This window comes from Formica exsecta, unplaced genomic scaffold (assembly GCF_003651465.1).
Source record: "Formica exsecta isolate Colony F162 unplaced genomic scaffold, ASM365146v1 scaffold423, whole genome shotgun sequence".
Taxonomy (NCBI): Eukaryota; Metazoa; Arthropoda; class Insecta; order Hymenoptera; family Formicidae; genus Formica; species Formica exsecta.
In genome coordinates, this window is record NW_021851472.1 from 989,050 (window position 1) to 1,008,424 (window position 19,375).

Here is a 19,375-nt window from a genome sequence, read left to right on the forward strand (position 1 = left end):
AACAGTTAACCAATTAATTCTTTCCCGTTAATTAATCGGGAAACATACGTAACAGCTTTTTCTCACATATAGCAACGAAATTAATGAAATATTAGAGACGTGATACATAAACATTTGACAAAGTACATTCACAATGCATCTACGTCGCCGTGACTTCCGCAATTGACTTAAATTCTTCAGCGGTCGCGCGCGAATTCTTTATGAGGACCTGCCGCCCGAGTTTATCGGATGACCTAGTGGCCCTTTGACCCCGAATGCCCGGCGTGCATACCCCCGTCGACTTGATGCATTGCCGGCCTCGGAGAAGCTCGTTCTGCAGCGTGCAGCCATCTAGGCCGAAAAGTACCAACCTCTCCTAGAGTGAAGTTTTTTTTCCACCAAGAGAGCTCGACTGGTACGTCGATGATGTATCCTCGAGTCATTCTCGTGACGTCAGTTCCGAGGCGCGGTCGCCACACAATTGAGACGTTTTATTAGTCCTACATCTGTCAATGCTCTCACTCACGAAATTTCATCTTCATACCTTCAATTTATGCAGAGCAGAATAGTTGCTTAAACATGAATTGTCTTGGCACTATAAAAGAAAAGAAACGAAAGTAATTTTTAATATAAAACTGCTCTTAAATTATTTACAGGAATGTTTTCTCGCGTGAAACGTGAAAATCATCTGTCAATGCTCTCACTCACGAAATTTCGTCTTCATACCTTCAATTTATGCAGAGCAGAATAGTTGCTTAAACATGAATTGTCTTGGCACTATAAAAGAAAAGAAACGAAAGTAATTTTTAACATAAAACTGCTCTTAAATTATTTACAGGAATGTTTTCTCGCGTGAAACGTGAAAATAAAATATTTATTTCATTTTGAATTGTGTTAAAGTTTTATTAAATGGAAGAAGGCGTAATTTAATTAGTGGAAAATAGTCTATAATAATTTTTAAAGATCATTTAATTGCAATAAGAAATTGACATTTTATAATAAATATACTAAGTAGATGTAAGACGGCAACTCTTTATGACACAACAGCACTTTTCTTATTGAAGATTAGTGGAGGAAAGTTTAATACACGCGTAAAAGGCGAAAGTTTAATACATGAAATTTCTTTGCCAAGAGTGTTCCGTTTTATAGGACATAAAATAATATCTTTGAAACGTTATTCTCAAAATATGCTTTTTTAGCTTAGCCTTTTTTTTTTTTTTTTTTGTGGCAACCGCCTCGATATGATACCTTTTCCTGTACACAGAAATTTTATTTTACGATGAAGTTCCCCGCGAGAGAGCTCGTTTATTTTAATATTCAATTATGCGTTTAAATAGAGTGAAACGAAAAATTTAAATCAAAGAATTTCTTGGCAGATATGATCTTTCGTCATTTAAAATATTTCCCCCGCGAGAATTAAAGTTTTCCTTAAAGTTTTGCTTGTTCGAGGATTAAGTTTAACGTCACGTCTCCTCTCGTAATGTTTGTTAATCGTTGTTGTTGATCGTAATGCATTTTACTTTTAATCGCGTCCTTCCGCGAGACGGGGGACGGGGAAAGGGGGAGGGAGTGGGTGGGAGGAGGGGGCGCTTCTTGTGGCGTTTAATCCGACGAAATTGCCACTTTGTCCGCCCGTAATGAGTTCTCACGTCGCGACGGGGCATTATGATCGACGAGGGCGGCGGCGACGGCGACGACGAAAAGGAGAGTATTGAGGAAAGCCACTAATCATTGACGCATTTTTTCGCGAGACGTAATCGACGATATCAAATAAGTAAGAAATGAATAATCGCGGCGGAGCGTTTCTAGTGGAAATCGAGTGGTACGATAACTCTTCTAGACTGAATCGAGCGGTCGATAACTCTTCTGGATGACCGGGCGATCAATCAGAGCGAAATATAGTCGTCCATAGCTCACGCGTTATCGATATCGCGAAAAGAGACGTGTTATTGACCTCTACCAAGCGTTTACTGGTATTATTTCACACACGCATCGACGTACAAACGACGCACACGATGATCAGTTAATGACGCTACAGACTGTCGCATAAGTGAATGGCATTGTATATCGAGTCATTTTATTTGATTTACGAATGGCCTGAGTTCGCGGGTCGCACGAACGGAATGATCTCGAATTAAATTTGTTCAAGTTGCAGCTTGCAAATGTCAAACGTCAAACTGATTAATTATCTTTCCAACTCTTTTTTTTTTTTTTTTTTCTCGTGCTATCTACTTTATACATCCTGTATTTTTTTTCTCATGAAAGAATGCGACGTTCAAAATATTTAGATCTCTTTATGGAGTTATCAACATTAACGCCCTTTTTGGAATGAATCCCTCAATTACGGATGCAAACGTTGCACTTGACGCATACATTGCCGCCTCTACAGAACCCTGCACGACCGCATTGTCGTCCAGTTTGCACACAACCTCGGGCAGAATGCGCTCTTTTCTGCATTGAGGACCGCATCATGGACGTATGAAACGGTTCTTCTGCCACCGCCGCACCATACGCTATTAATATCACGAGGTATATTTAGATTTCAATGGGGAAGAGGACGCGAGGCTACGAATCGGCTCGTTCGATATGCCGTCTGCAAGGCACAATCGCTGGAGCAAATTGCGAGATATAAAAAAGTGCCCTTATTTGATATCCCCTTTTATCTACATATTAGGGAANATAGGTAAAAACGATAAAGCTCGATTATCTTTATTTTTAATAGATTGGAAGTATTTTTGCTTATCTATAAAATTTTGATATCTCTAATTAATCTTCATTTTTAATAGATTGAAAGTACTTTTGATTATCTACAAAATTTTCATATCTCTAATTAATTAACAAAATAAAAAGGCACTTTTCTATATAATTATAGTAATTTTGAAATCATATAATTTAGATTAGGTATCTTTATATCTTTATAAAAATACAAAAGAATTTTGAAGGTATTGATTTTAAATTCTGTAGGTGAAAACGATACCTTTTTCACGCTTACTTGCATCTGTATTATTGCCTCTGCGGCCGCAAATGCAACATCATTGCACGCGTAGTAGATTTTCGTTTCTTAAGCAATATTTCAACGCGAATTTACGCAGGATCAGCGGTGAATCGCATTATTTCTGGAGCACGAAGCGCCTCGAACGGAATGCACTTTCTTGGTTTATATTTATAATTATCACGGCGGCAGTTTCCGCGCGGGCGAGAGCAGGCGGCGGGATACGCATTCGCCGTGTCTACCGCGACATCCTGTTTCTTGTCTCCTCTCTGTTTTTATTTTTCTCGCGCGTGTGCGAGAAGTCTCGAGATTCGACGCGTGACTGGCAAACGCTCGATGGCTTTCACGGATACACCCTGTGCATCCAGAGGCTCGTCGCAGTAACGCCTGGAAAAAGCTTCTTAGAATGATAAGTATGCGTCCGTGGTTTTCCGGCAAATCCTTAAAATATTTAAGGATTTATTCGACGTTTCATGAATATCCGAAAGGGCGAGAGCAGATCTTTTGTGTGTCGCTGAATCTCCATTGACGTGATTTAACGGGGATTGCTAGGAATAGCCATCTCATGCTTCGAAATTCTCTTTTTTAAGAGAAATAAGAATTATACAAATTTTAGTTTTACACAATTCAGTCTCCAAATATTACAAATGAATCTGTAATATTAATGCGTAAACTTTCTCTATACGTAGAGAAAAAAAAATTTTTTTAATTTTATTTATTTTATTAAAAATAAATGAGAACAGCTTTTAATCTACTAATGAAAACAAAAATTAATCAAATCGCATAATTTAAATTTCAAGAGACTTGTTATTATCATTTATGACTTTGTGCTTAAAGTGTGAAGATATAATACAATAGGAAGGCACTCGTAAAGAGAAGTTTTCCGTTTCCATCTAGAACTATCATTTTTCTTAAAATTGCAACAGAGATAGCCGTTTGCTCAGATTTTTTTAGTAATTTTTTGTTCCCGAAAGAAAATATCTCATTTTCTGCGCACATCTTGTTCGGACTATGTCGAATATCTTGCTCTCGAGGAGAGGTCGATGACACGGGTTAGCTTATATAGAGAGAGACGTTCGGTTTAAAGGTCCATTAGATCCCCGGATGCAATATCGTTGCGACAGGTGACACACCGGATCGTAAGACGCAGGCGGCGTATATTAAGGGCCATGCCACCCGGTATGTCGTCGAAGTAGAAACCTGGACACGCGGAACACGTTTCGTCTCGATCGCTCGGAGGGGGATAATATTATTTCACCTGAGCGATCGCGGAAATTTATCCTCGTTGTAACGCGTTGTAATATTTAAATAAACACATCGCTTTTAAGCGACAGGTACACGAATTAATTTATACGACCTCCGTTCAGTCCGTATTTATTCGCTTTCGAGATGGAAAATTTTTCGCTCTCGATATCTGTTTACGTTGAATTAAACAATCGCAGTCACGTTGTACGCCTAATTAATTAATATTAGATCGACGAATATGAAAATGAATTCAGGATGAGAAAAATTACGTTACGTCAAAATTAATGTTATTGACAAATTTTACGCGAACGTCACTGATAAATACGAGTTAGAATTGCTCTTTCTATCGCATGTGTCGGTACCTCATACCTTCTAATGCGTGACGAGAGTTTTGCGGTAATTACAATAGTTTGTTATACCGTGAGAGCTGTTTTCACCGACTCCAGGCGCAGCGAGTCGCGAAATGGAAAATCCATTTACGATCTAAGCTCCGGCTTAGGGTAAGCTGCTGCCCCAGATCGTCCCTACTGTGATTTCGGTACTTCGATAACCCGGTCGTGCCGGAGCGAGATGTCCGCCGGCGATTCTCCATCGATTTTCCCGGTATCTCTCGACAAGGGATTAGGTCAGGGGCCAGAGAAACGGGTTAGAGCACACGACGGAATCGGATGCTAGTACGGTCATCCGAGTGATGAAATGATTGGCTCGCTGATGAAACCTGATAGAGCTGCCTGGCTGCTGCTCGGACGGCTTGGCGGATTATGTTCTACCGTGCGAGAACACGCTGGATCACAGCCGCTGTGATCTCATCCACTTCCGCCTCGGGACACTTATTCTGCTTCGCGAATCTTTGACGTTTCGAGACGATCTATCGCCGTGAAATCCGATTTTGACAAAATTAGGATCTCGAAACGCTATAATTTATTTTGGCGAATTTAGTTGGCGCGAAAATACGAGAGTAAATATATCTTATCTTATAATCGTCGTATATATTTGTGTACTCTATCCTTAAAAAAGATTTTACTGTAGATGGATTTTAGTTAAAGAAAATAGACCGTGAGAGATATTCTTAAGTGAAATTTATGGAGAGATATAAATTTTGCGATATTATATATATTTTCTCTCTCGCAGAAAAAGAGAGAAATTCCTATATATATTTCTGGACATATACATCGGTACGTTCGTATATTTTCTCTAGAACGAATATAACTATTTTATATATTATATATATACGATCGTAAATTAAATAATGTTTAAGTATCCATAAATTCGTGTGCCAGAGAACATTGTCTGTGCCGGGAGCGTGGATCGAAGGTGGAAGGGAACGCAACAAATTGCATCTAGTTGAAAACTCGTTCGGCCATCTCTCTTGACTTTCCACGACGAGCAGCCGGTCTCGAGAAAAATGACACTCTTATCTAAAAAATGGTCGGCCATAAACAATCCCGCGGAATCGGTGCACCATAGCCTTCGTATAACGCACATGCCTTGGTATCGCTCTTTAACCTGTCGACGAAGAGGTACCGCATGATAAAACGCGCGAAAAATCGCGGCTTTGGTAAAGAAGAAGTCACATAAAAGCTTCCGCTCGGTCTGTATATTTTCGCCCAGATAAGATAATATTCAATTACTTGCAAATATTCGCGTATCACGTGTCGTTAAATATTATTTTCTTATATTTTATATCGTTCGTTAAAACGTTGAAATTTTTCTGGGTGTCTACTTTTAATCTATTTCTTTATCTATAATATTTCTCAATGTAAGAACTCACGATTCTCTCTGACATACAGAACATTTGAACATTTTCTCATTTTATCTACGTGAGATAGTCGAAGACACAATGACTGTGTACAAATATTGATAGCGAGCTTTTAGGGCTCTTTATCTGAATGGAAAAGTAGAGATTCTCAGAATTGGATATGCTATGTATTATTATAATTAAAATAATTTAGAATATACGAAGATAGTAACTGTCATATATGTATGTATATATAAAGTATGTTTGTAGAAAAACACATATACTGATGAATAGCATATATTCTAAAAAAAAAAAAGGTAATTTTAATTTCTTTGGATAAAAATGGAATTTATGATTTACAATCTTTACTTCATATATAATATATATATTTTTTAATTTTTAATGTTAAATTACTCAGCAATATTCCTAGTAAATGAAATTTTTGCCGCGGTAACATTTAATTTCAAATTAATTGAAAAGTAAGAAAGTAAATCATTCATTTTATGCTTCTGACATTTAATTTGTCCGGGCGCTTTAATTTTCAACGTTAAATAGCACGATAATTAGCTCTTAGATTAAATTCGCGTCGGGGGAAAAATCGACTGCGAATTACTAGGAGACGTAGAGCGCGAATACTCTATAACTTAACACCTCGATTGAGAGACGTCGGAGAATACGAATGAAAGAATACAAGAGTCGTGAGATCGGGAAGCGAAATTAGGAAAATTGATTGTCGTCGCAAAGAGATATATTCCGTTCGCGATTCTCTCTCGCGGATTTTCCCCATCATTTCTACCATCGGATGGTCCATCCTTTGTTGCTCGGTCCTCGCCGACCGGAGTTTTCTCTGGGTTTTACCGTCCGTAGAAGAGCGACCGTTTAGACGTCAACAGCTGCGTCGCAGGCCGTCCCGCCTGCTATAGCCGGCTCTATTTGCTCCTCTTACATTCTTCATGAAATAGTTTGGTCTCGCCGTGGATATACACTGACTGCGCGCCCCCCGAGAGGGATCAAGAATATCTTTCGGCTTTCGTGGGACGCTCCGAGATGAATCGTGTCGGTTTGCGGCTGCCACGCTGATTCCAGAATGACGCGGTTTCCCCGAAAGGAGCACCACTGCGTCTAGTTTGAAAAAAAAGAAAAAGGACACGAAAGTAGCCGTGACGACCCCTGAACCCTGAAAGCGTTCTCGTGGAGCGAACGAGATGCCGCGTCCAGAGAGGAAAAACTACTCGAATCGTAAAATTCTTTGAGATAAGACAACGACGGGCGCTTTTGAATGCGAGAGATTTAGATAAAGGAGTAATCGATGCGAGCTCGGTGAACTTACGACTAAGTACTTTGTGAATTGGAATACGCTCTCTCTTTCTCGCGTTGAATACAGGAGAGGGGTTATCTGAAGCGAGAGATATTTGTGTTCGAGAGCAGCCGGAGGGTGATCTGATTGTTGGACCTCTACGCGGTGTTTTATTGCCCATTCAAGCGGATTGATTGCGGAAACGAAGAGAAATATTCGATGCAAGCTTTCGTATTGTTTGAATCGATATGAAGTCGATATTATATAAATAGATTAGTATAAAAATTAAAATATAATTATAATATAAAATATAATTTAAGAATATAACTATATATTCATGCGTGTATAAATTTCATATTAGATTATTTAAAGAATTAAATTGTTTGTATATCGATAGAAAATTTCTTTTAATTATTTAATCGAAATAAAATTTAAAAAATATTAAAAAGCAAATTTTAAATATATGTATTCGGTTCATTAAATTTTATATTACTAAAAATAATTTAAATGTTTTAAAATGGGGATTAATTAACTTCTCTCAAATGTCAGATGTGTAAAATACTTATTTAATAATACCTGAAGCAAATATATATAAATTTATGTTACATCCATCTTTCTCACGGATAAATAAATCCTTGGATTTCTCTCGCGATATTTTTTGACGTTTCATTAATCGGATGTTTAGTAATAGATAGGTCCATTGAACTATTATTGCGTTACGAGTGTCGGCATGTACAACCGTATACGTGAAATGCATTAATAATTTTGGCACGATTCGCCCCGGTATTTTCCGGTAAGCGTGGCACTTTGGTCGATATTCGGACTTGTCCTCCCCTTTCACAAAATCATCCGAATGATACTGGTTGCTACGCTCGCGATTGTTCTAAACAAGGGCTTATTCATGCACGCACAGTTTGAAAGTAAGAACACTTCGTTACCCGACACGCGGGTTTGTCTCGGTCGAGCCTTGCATGAATTGCACTAATTTTCGACGTATTTCCTCTCGCTATTGTGACACAGACGCACACATTATCCGAGAGAGGCTCCACGTGACTCGTCCGGTGCAAACTCTCTTACGCAATCGCTTCGACGCGAACACTTTCTTTCGTACAATCGAGGCGAGAAAGAGAAAGGACACTTTATAGTCTTTGTTGTCGCGACAACACGTAACACTTATATCACAGATAATGGACGCCGCTACGCTTCGGCCGCGTTTGCGACGACGGAATCCTGATCAGGCTTGGTTGGCAGCGGCCTGTTGGCCATCTTGCTAGTGGACGCGGACGTCTGTTGGGGTTCCGGTAGTTCCGAGTACAGATGAGCGGTCGCGTCCGAGGGCTCGGCATATTCACATAACAGCGAATTCGGCCTTTTGTTGTTCATCTTGTTGGTCGTGCCCAGGATACTCTCGCCGAGCACCTTGAGGAAGCTCATCGGCCTGGCAGGTTGATCCCTGCGGGTAGAATCCAGTTCTAGATTCCGCGATGGTCCGCGATCATCAACACCGTAGCCTAGGTTCTTTGGTGGACCATCATTGCTGACGAGATGATCGTTAACCACGTCTGGTGGTAGCGGCTGTGGCCCTCGACCCATCAGGCTCTCTAGGATTGGTTGCGACAGTCGACTGGTGCTGGGAACCGTCTCGTCGCCCGGCAACTCGGCGTATAGATGATTCTGGTCGCTGGTCCGTTGATCGCGTGGTTGAGCGTATTCCGTAATGGGTGGTCTGACTTGTATCCCGCTTGGCAGTAACTTCTCCAAGGACGGCGCTTTGGTGCCGATGTTGACGGACGGTCTGGCTGCTCCGCGGGATCTCTTGACCCTTGGCCGGATCACATCGTAGGCGTTCTCCTCCCGATCGGCCGCCGGTTGCTGATCGTTATTGTTGTTGCAGCTCTCCTCGACCTTGATGAGGTCGTACAGGTGCTCGATCATGTCTCTCGCCTGGCTGTAATTGTCGGGGTCGCTCAGTCGATCTCGAAGATCTCTCAGGTATTCCTCCGTGAGTTCTTCCGGTAACGTCTGCGTGGCCTTGTTCTCCGTGTACGGATAAACGTCGCCGTTCTCATCATCGTCGTCCTCTTGAATACTCGCCTGAGGCTCCATTTGGAGGATCCTGGTTTCCGGCTGGAGACCGACGTATTCGTGCACGCTCAACCGCGAGATCGACCTGGCGGACGTCGCGGCGGTCATGCCGTTGCTGGACGAGAACCAGCTCGTTAGATTCGTCAGTGGGCTGGATGTCAGTTTGGGACAGACCCCGCGACGACGCACGTAGAGGATTCCCGAGGTCAGGATTGCCACGACAACGATGAAGACCGCCACGATACAGACGATGACGATAATCCTCTTCTCACGCTCGATCTGCTCTGTCTCGCTCATTTCCATGTCGAAGTATCCTTTCTGCCTTGGGTAAATATGCGGGCCTACGCTGGGTGGACTGATGCTCGGCTTCGGTTTCGGTGACGGTCTCTCGCAATTGATATGATGCCGCTTCGTGCAGATGAGCTGCGTAAAGTTGCGCATAGTCATGTAACCCTCGGACAAATTGAGGCATTTGTCCAGGAACTGATCGACTACGCAATAACTGGACTCCGTAATCATCATCATCAAAGCTAAGTTGTCGCGTCCCGTCAGTTCGCGCACCCACTCCTCGAGATTGCAGCTACACTTCTCCTTGAAGTAATTATTGCCGACGCGCGCCGCGTTCACGTTTTGCGAGATTGCCACGAATTTGAGCGCACCCGCCCGCGCCTTTTGTATGTGATTACCGGTGAAGGAGAATTCGAAATTGGGCCCGGAAGTGGCGCCTACCTCCGCTTTAATAGCCTCGCTCTCGAGATCGACGAAGAGATTGTTGTCGATCGCTATGTAGTTCCACTGGTGGAGCACAATCGCACCTGGCCGCAGATGTTGAAACTCGTTGTTGCTGAAGGTGACGGTCGCCGCTGACGTATTGATGGCACCAGTGTCCACCTCGGATAATCTAATAGAACAACGAAAATTAAGGCGTGCATTAAAATAAACTATTAAATAATTAAAGAATTCTATAATGAAAGACAAAAAAAAAATAAAGAAATATTAAGAAATTAATTAAAAATTGAAAGAAAATGAATATAATTGAATTTGCTCGCAGAAATAATGTAAAGAGAAGATATCGGCCGCGGTTTTTCATCTCGTGACCTAAATTTCTGCGGTAAATGTGATAAAGATCTTTATAAAGTGAATTTAATATCTCGAACCTTGAATATTGAATAGTCAGATTGTCGTGACCGGCTCTGAAGGCCGCCGTATTGATATTCTTAAGTTGCACATCGACGAACTCGAGGCTGTGGATGAGGGCTCTGTCGCTGAAGGCGCCGGATTGAATCTCGTGGATCGACGCGTTGCTGATGACGACGTTGAAGATGGTCATGGCACAGAAAGCGTCCTTGCGTATAATCTTCGTCCAGATGTCGTCCATTCGTATTTCCGCGACGGCCGAAGGAAATACTGCCTTGGGTAATTCCGCGATCCTCACTTTTTGGAACATTATCTATATTGCAAAGAGCAGCACAATCTCAAAATTGTAATTAAATTTCCATGATTTTATTACTCGACTTAAAGATTATCTACCGTATCTGACATTTAATATCGAATAATTCGTGCAAATAAGTAATTGCCCTCGTTTACTAATATTCGAAACGGAGAATGTTACGAATAATATTATCGAAAATATTCATATCGATGCGTTATTCGATATCAGAGATGAGTAATGATAATATAATTGGGATGCGAATATCATATGAATGTATTAAATTAATACATTATTACAGCGCGTAAATGTATCAAATTGATACATCAGAGAAACATTATCGAAAAATATTTACCATTTTTTTCTCTTCATGAATTTCTTTTTCTATAATCGTACTAATTTTTGTAAAATTACGATTTTATTATTAAATATACGATATTATTTATTTCTGTAAAATAAATTTCATTAATTCGATAATATAATATTGAATATTATTAATTAATTTATGAATAACATTCCTTTAATATGATTTCTTTTTGTTTGTATTAGCAGAGGAAAAATAAATATAGAAATTAAATACAGTTACACGCATCCAAAAGAAACTCAGTTATTGAAGATATTAAATTAATTTACACACCTAATCATATTAAAAATTATATTCATTTAAATTATAACAAATATACACGATCGATTTATGAGTTTAAATTTTCCATATAAAATACGATAGTTTCTCATTAAAGGATACGTTTGTTCTCAGAGTTGCATTTGGAATATTAAGTTTAAATTGCTCCAAAATTTCAGATGAAACAATGTTTTTATTCAGCTTATAAAGAAGCTTATAAAGAAATAGAAATAATGTCTATTATTTATCCTTATCGAAGCCAATTCCATTAATAGAGCGATAACCGTGACAAATAAAAGAGATAAATATCGATATCGGTGTTGTCATCCCGTTATCATTGATTAATAGCGAGTAACAATGCATTAAGATATCCGACCTTGGTCGCTGGTCCGTGTCGTCCGTGTTGAGGCGCTTCGAATTTAAAGGCATTGCTGGAGAGCTCCAAGGACGGCACTTCCTTCACGATGATCCACAGCAACCACGAGAAGGCGTTCGGCTTTATCTCCACGTGTTTGCACCGCGATATCGAGACGCTGAGCGTTCCGCGCGTGTTCCGGAACGCGTGACTCTCCAGGAACACGCTATTGCATTCGGACACCTCGAGATGCGTGTTGGGCGCGCTGATATTTTGAAAGGCCTGCCTCTTGGCGACCACGCTGTAGATCCCGGAAACGTGGACGCGTTTTAGAGGCGCGCCCCCGCCGAACGCGCCCGTCTGTATCCTCAGTTCCCGACAGTGCGAGACCTCGAGTTCCGTCGCCTCCGGTGGGATCGTTCCTTCCAGCAGCTCCACATTCTAGAAAAAAAAAAATCGGGACGAGAGATAAAACGTGATGCTATTGAGCGTTCCTGTCGTTTGTCTCGCGAATAGACGTTAGTAGATGTAATTAAAGAAGACGGTGACGCCGCGAGCGATCGACATCTCACATCGCCAAGGCCACGTGTGACTCGTCATTTACGTTTTTAAGATTTAAATCTTGCTTGCGTAATGAGCGGATATTATAACAACGCGACTGACTAAGGTCGTTTGAAATCATAATAAACGCATATTCTCGATTTGTAATAATTTACCACATTTTTTACGAGGACACGTCAAAAATAATATTTTTGGAATATTAATTCCTCTCTAACATATAGTTTTACAAATTGTTGAAAAGAAAGATTTTATTTTTATTCAAAGTTGTGTGCTAAATTTACAATTTAATTAAAAATTTATTTTATCGTAAATATAACGGTTACATATACAGATAATTAGACGAGATAAAAAAAAAATTGCAAAGTAGTAATTTACTCTCATTAAGTACAATAGAGTTTTCGAAGAGAATTTGAAATATTTCCACTGAACTATATATATATGTCGTCTTCCTGACAGTTATTTATAGGCTTATCTGAGCGCTAGTTCGTGCCGATATATTCCCTACGCTGACCCGATCATATGTGTCACTCGGACTTCTTTAACGGTTTCTTTCAGTTTTAATAGTTTTTTTTTTCACATTGCATTAGTAAAAAGACGGATGACCTACGATAAACTACTGCGAAAGAGATACCCTAATCTCTCAATACCTTTGATTGCGAAACGGCCTTGTTAAAAATCAATGAAAAATGTAAGGCAGAAAAATATTCAACAACCAATCTGTGCAAAAGATGATTCGAGATCCTTGGAATCATCATTATCGTTCCCAAAATCTGAGTTTGAAAAATTCAATTATTGTGGAAATATAAATTTTTAACGATTTACCAATAAATATCGGAGACTGATTAGAGTGAGGGAGCTAGCTTACCCCCTTCTGTGTCGCAGTTTATGGAAAATTATTTATTCCTTCCTATCTATTTTAAGACTACGCCTTTATTTTTCGTGGTATATGCGAACGCATCCGGTTCCTTGCCGCGGCACCTTTGACCCACCCGATGACTAAATCCGTTATCTACGAGATATTTTTTCGTCACCGAAATATTACAATACAGCTATTTATAGACGTGTGTTAGAAGTACCTCGAAGATATGATGTGTTGAGTGATCTTAACTGCGCGATAATTTGATACATTATAATGCATTTCGTGGCAAAAAGAGAAATACGATTATAAATTATTTTATATATGTTATTATTAATTCATTCTTAATATATTATTATTAATATATTGTTGTTATTAATTTATTTTTCTGCATTTCATCTGTGTTTGCCTATTTTAATATTCATAATTAAAAAACATACCATATTTTAGCAGTCATATTTCTTCAAAATATTTATCTTCTCTCTATCTCTCTCCCTCTCTCTGTCATTGTGAATATAATTGTAAAAGGTTGTGTATGCCACTCTCGTGAGAGAATAAACATATTTTATAAATAAATTTTATAAATCTATAATCATTTTAAATAATTTTTTTTATTTTTTCTCTAACTTTAATAACTCTTTATAAATTACCGAATTGAAATGGATAGAATTATTACTCTCTTCCCGTTTGGATTTCTTCCAAGTTCGGATGTTTACTTTTCGTGCGAAATTATTTTTCCGTGTATCCCGGTTTATTTCTACGTTCGACTTTTCGGTCTACACACGAAAAAGCTCAATAAACGTGGGCCGCATAATACGATATACGAGCCATGCCTGGTTCCTTCAAAGCACCGGAAAATCGTTTCAAGAGTTCATTAGAACTCCGATGAGTCACTGTTCGTCGCGACGACGAGTAATGCATACAACAGTTCGACTTTCGCATCCCGTCTCTTGGTTACACTACGGTAACGCGAGGCTCCGATTTTCTCTTACTTGTTTTATCGTCACCTCGCAATCGATCTGACATAAGTCGCGGTTTGATTTCAATGGGTAAGTTTACCCTTGCTCATCAGAAAAGGAAGAAAAAAAATGTTTCCCGTATCGATATCGTCGCGTATCCTAGGTTAATACAAATGTTGAGCTGAGAGCAAGAAACAGAGAGAGAGAGAGAGAGAGACACAGTCAGGTATCGATTAAGAGAGATATCGCAGTTACAAACGTATAGTAGTTATGTTAGATGATCTTGTTGGACTACGGTGATTGTAGTTTCAATACGACTCGAATCACCGGATAGTTAGAACCTTCGATACTATCGGGCTCAGTTTCATGACAGCATCCCGTAACACGTGCATCTAGATAAAACTCAGAAATTATTATATTACGCAAAATAGAAGTAAATTCGTAACAATAATGTAAATTATTCTTTATCGTCGTATATATTCAGATATTCTGTTGCGAAAAGATATAAGCCCGAAATATATTCAAAATCTAAATTTATTATAGGAGATTATTTATTTTTTTATTTCTAGTTTACTTGATTCTGTTAAATTTTTTATAGGATTTATTAATTTTATTTTAATATGGCTTATTTTTTACTTTAAGCTTTTATAATATGGTATTATTTTCTGATATCTATCCTTTGCTGTAACATAATGCGGATTTCCTGTGCGTTAACTCTATATGATGAGATATGCACTTCTCTAGTTGATAACGCCGGACAAAGTAAAACAGTATTAGCAGTGCGCAGCGAATGTAGTTCGCGTTTCATCCCTAATTAAAAATATGCGCGACTTCCTTGTAATTCAATGCGGAAAGTTTCGCGTGGAAAGAATTAATTAGTCAAATAGAGATAAATAGATAGAGAGAAAGAGAGACCGAGAGAAATAAAGGCAGTGGGAAAAACCGCGATATCACGCGAGTAAAATAAGCGTGTGTGTCAAAATGATACAACCCCTTTGTAGGGGCGCGCACTGTATCGGATCTGCTTTCATTATGTGGCACATCGATGACATCACTTCACGTGCATCGAAAGCCAGCTGTTATTGCCGTCGGTTCCTCGGGATAAAGAGAAACGCGGTCAGGGAAGAGTGCGAACGCAGTCGGAAAATGCGTCGCTCCTTTTTCTATGCTCCTCGATGAGTGACTAAGACTGGTCTTAAAAGTCGCACGGTGTGACTCAAGGGCTGGGATAACATCGGTTATTTCTGCGTCGCGGTCCTTGGGCACAAAGAACATATCTTCTCTTTCTCTGTCTCTCTTTCTCGAGATCTCTCACGTACAAACGACGTGAAACCGCTGGTGCGAATTAATTTCGCGCTACCGAGATCACGAGCTGGCCCGCAGCCATCGTAGAATTTTCTATGATGTATCCGTGATGTATTTCTGGAATCGATTTAATTCTATTTTTCCACTTGTTTCTTCCAAGGTATATTGGATGAGCTAACATAGTAGCCATTTAAATGCGAAGAGAATATTATATTAATTAATTAATTGACATGTTGAGATATTTTTTATCGAGTTTTAAATTTTATAATTGTCGAAGGCTCTGCACATTTTTTCCATTTTTCACTTTAACTGATTCTTAGAAAGCCCATTCTATTTTTGTTTCTTCCAGGGTATATTGGATGAGCTAACATAGTAGCCATTTAAATGCGAAGAGAATATTATATTAATTAATTAATTGACATGTTGAGATATTTTTTATCGAGTTTTAAATTTTATAATTGTCGAAGGCTCTGCACATTTTTTCCATTTTTCACTTTAACTGATTCTTAGAAAGACGTTTCTCACGATGGGAGGTTATTACAGATAAAGAAACCCATATGAAAACATTTAAACTTCCGAAATTTTCCGCCACAGCTGTAGTTATTCGAGAAAGGTTACATACCTACAATTTGTTCCGAACCGCCCTGAAACTTTAGACCGGATTTTTTTTTAAACATCGCTTCGCATCTCGTTTTGCTTCGTTCCGCAACGAAGCGTATCGAACCGTTTCCATTATCGTTTCCGTTTAGTTCGATTCCATATGTTTGGTTTAGTTTCGATTCTATATGAGAAAGATTTTTGTGAGAGAGGAAAACTTCGCGGAGACCTTTCAAGTTCCTCCGATACTTTCACAACACATTTAGCCAAGGATATTTTTAGTATATTATCCGTTTAAAGTACACGAGAATTATTTAATCACATTTATCGTCGAATATACAAGAAATTAAAAGTTTCGATTCTTAATTAATTCACATATGACAAGATTCTTTTTTTAATTTATATTTAGAAAATTATATATAGTACTATTTGTATTTGAAATAAAATAATAAATAATAAATAAATAAAATCGGTATATTTTACTTCTTTGCAATTCGATAAAGAATGCATATTAATTAACGCAATTTTCCGTTATCTGACCAGCCATTTAAACATATATGGCAACGGATGCGTAATATCGAAAGAGCGTTTCTGGCGAGAAGCCGCTGCAACGTCGATCGCAAGCGGCGGGAGGTTGCAGTACGTAGGTATACCGTTAGCGAAGGGAATCTTAAGAAAGCTGACTGTCCGGAATATCGATGAATCGCAAGGGTCACATCGCATCGTCGGCGAGGAAACATTATTTCAACTTATACAACGCAAGCGGTGGGTTTAGTCTTGCGATGCATCGAGCCGGAAATAAAGAGAACAGAGGCCACTTTAACCGGATTACGCCAACACCACTGGATACCGTGGATCGTAGTAACCGTGGAATTCGCGAATTCGCCATTGTGAGAATGAAACTGATAGTTTTGGCCTGGCGCCACGCTCACGACGGATGGAACGACCGAGTAGAAACCCTGTTTATTATAATGGGCTAATAGAACTCGTGAAGGTTTACGCTGACGTTGAAATATTTTCGTACACACGCGCTGGCCTTGCCAACGCGAACACGGGAAAGAACGATCTTGAGAGAAGAGGTGTTTCTGTAAAATATTTTGCGATACATAATTTAATTTAATAAATAAGCCAATATTTTATTCCCATTTTAACGTCATTAATGTAGTCTAATATCGCGATTTTTGAAGAATTTTATAAAGATTACAAGAATATTAAATACAATTATTTTCTCGTCAATAAAAATAAAGATAAATTGCGAATCTTTTGACAGTGCAATTAATATTATTTCCGGAATTCGATTTTGTTTCAAAAATTATAAAAGAAGATGGTGAGAGAGATAATTATGCGCGAATGCATTACGGCTGACACAGATGACGGATGAATGAAAATAAAACGCGGAAAATGAGAAGTTACGCAAGATGAATTACGCGCGGGCGAAATAAGCGAGCGTCTTTCTATTAAATTTCTTCGCGTAGCCTTCTTCGAGGTCCCCCGTTATTATTGACCGACTTCCAAATTATGCGACGAGAAACATCCATCGTATGGATAAATAATTAAACGGCGTTGGAAATACGCGTCGCGCATGTCGATTGCGCGCTCATCGTTCGCAGATTGAGAGTTTACGGCAGCCAAGTCACGCGCGTCAAAGATTCGCCGTCTGAATTGAAATCGGCGAGGAATTGACGGGGGGCCGTATGTCATCAGTCGGCGTATTAACTGCTCGTAGAAGACGCTAATCGAAACGCGAATGACGCGTCTCCTCCCTCTCCCCATTCAATTCGTCGCGACAATTCACGTCATCCAGACGTGCGAATCCGTATACCGGCGAGAAATGATCGTCACGAGCGAGATGAATGAACCGGATAAATGGAGGTGTCTCGAATCTACATGGAAAGTTTCGAGTTTCCGTTTTCGTCACTGACAAAGTTTTGCGTCCCATCCCCTAATTGACATAGTCGGGGAAACAGAGGCCCGGGCGCCTGCGACGTGTAAAAATAACCCGATTCACTGTCTAGTTCTAGTTCGAGGTGAACGAGAGAAGACAATCGAGTTATTCTAAACTCTGGCACGAAAGAGAAGGAGAGAGAGAGAGAGAGAGAGGTTCCTCAGGCGCTGTCTGCTCTCCTCTTCGAAATTAATCGGCCGTGACGAATCTTGCCTTTAATTTAAAAAGCGGAGAAGAGTCGCCGTTATATCCCCTTTTTAGCTGGCGTATTCGGGACTAACGATGTCTGCGTTTTTTGTAAATATATAATCGACATAAAATCACAGAATATGTAATTAGATTGAAAAATACATTTGGAATATTATCTGACGTTATATTATCTGACTGATAGCATTACGGGCATTGATATACTCCCGATAATTGCGTGCAATATGAGATTGAATATTTAATACTATTCGCTGATATAACAAAATCATAATTACATGTTTCCCGCGCATCCTCTAATGGTGGCTGTTAAACAATTCGGATTTAATTACCCGCCTTGTTAATATGTTATATCTCTCTCATAAGATTTAAATATTAAATCTGGAAAAAGACATATATCGTCACTGATGACGAAGTTGTGAGATTGGATTTTAAGCGATTTTGATTGTTTCCAATCACTACGAATTTAATTTAAATTATCGAAAAATTACTTGATTTATAGAAATAGAAATTCATCTTGAAAAGAAATAAAATTGTTCCCTCCTGAACGTATATTCTGTTACTTAAATTCGTAATTTGACCATTAAACATGCAATTCGACACAGACAATATACGCATAATATTCTGCGCGACCTCAGTTATTATCTGCTTTTCTGGTCGGCGTTATCGCGCGATACTAATATTTCGCGACAAACGCGCCCACGTGGGCGTTTTGTTCGCGAAGCCCGGGCGTATCTCCGCTCCAGGTCATCATGTGGATATCTCCGTGTTCCCCTGCGATGTCCCCTTCGTGGAATTCGCGAGGCTCGAAGCGGCGTTACGGCGATCGTCACGGGGAATGCCGGAAGTTAATTCGCGGAATGGCGATGCACCCGCTGCCATCCGCTGACACTCGTCCTCTCTCTCTCTCTCTCTCACTCTCTTTCTCGTCGCAGGCACAATCCTCTCCGCATCGCACACACGGGATGAAATTACTCTACTCGCCCTCGCATAACGCGGCCCCGGTAGTAGAATACGCCTGCCTTTGCGAGCCCGACATGCGAGCGCTATTATGCCGCCGGGGGGGCCTCGAACCGGGGGTCGCGTCAAGGGATAATTCGGTTAATTGCCGCAGCGCACCGGGTACCATATATATAGATGACCTGCGATCTGCTAAGTGCGACGAGCTAGCCGCGTACATTTTTGATATGTTTTTTTTTTTTTTTT

The 19,375-nt window shown here is 39.7% G+C and overlaps 2 protein-coding genes across 2 annotated transcripts in view; one reads left to right on the top strand and one right to left on the bottom strand.

The window, feature by feature from the left end:
- The window catches only part of LOC115240302 (E3 ubiquitin-protein ligase MYCBP2), a 208,337-nt gene that overhangs the window by 162,290 nt on the left and 26,672 nt on the right, over positions 1 to 19,375 (top strand). The gene's annotated exons all lie outside the window — the stretch shown is intronic.
- The window catches only part of LOC115240297, a 21,371-nt gene continuing 9,797 nt past the window's right edge, over positions 7,802 to 19,375 (bottom strand). Inside the window, exons 2-4 of the mRNA XM_029815364.1 lie at positions 11,764 to 12,183; positions 10,494 to 10,786; positions 7,802 to 10,237 (exon numbers count right to left, since the gene is read on the bottom strand). Of these exons, the coding sequence (XP_029671224.1) occupies positions 8,449 to 10,237; positions 10,494 to 10,786; positions 11,764 to 12,183 (2,502 nt within the window). The 3' untranslated portion in view covers positions 7,802 to 8,448. The remainder of the gene's footprint in view (positions 10,238 to 10,493; positions 10,787 to 11,763; positions 12,184 to 19,375) is intronic.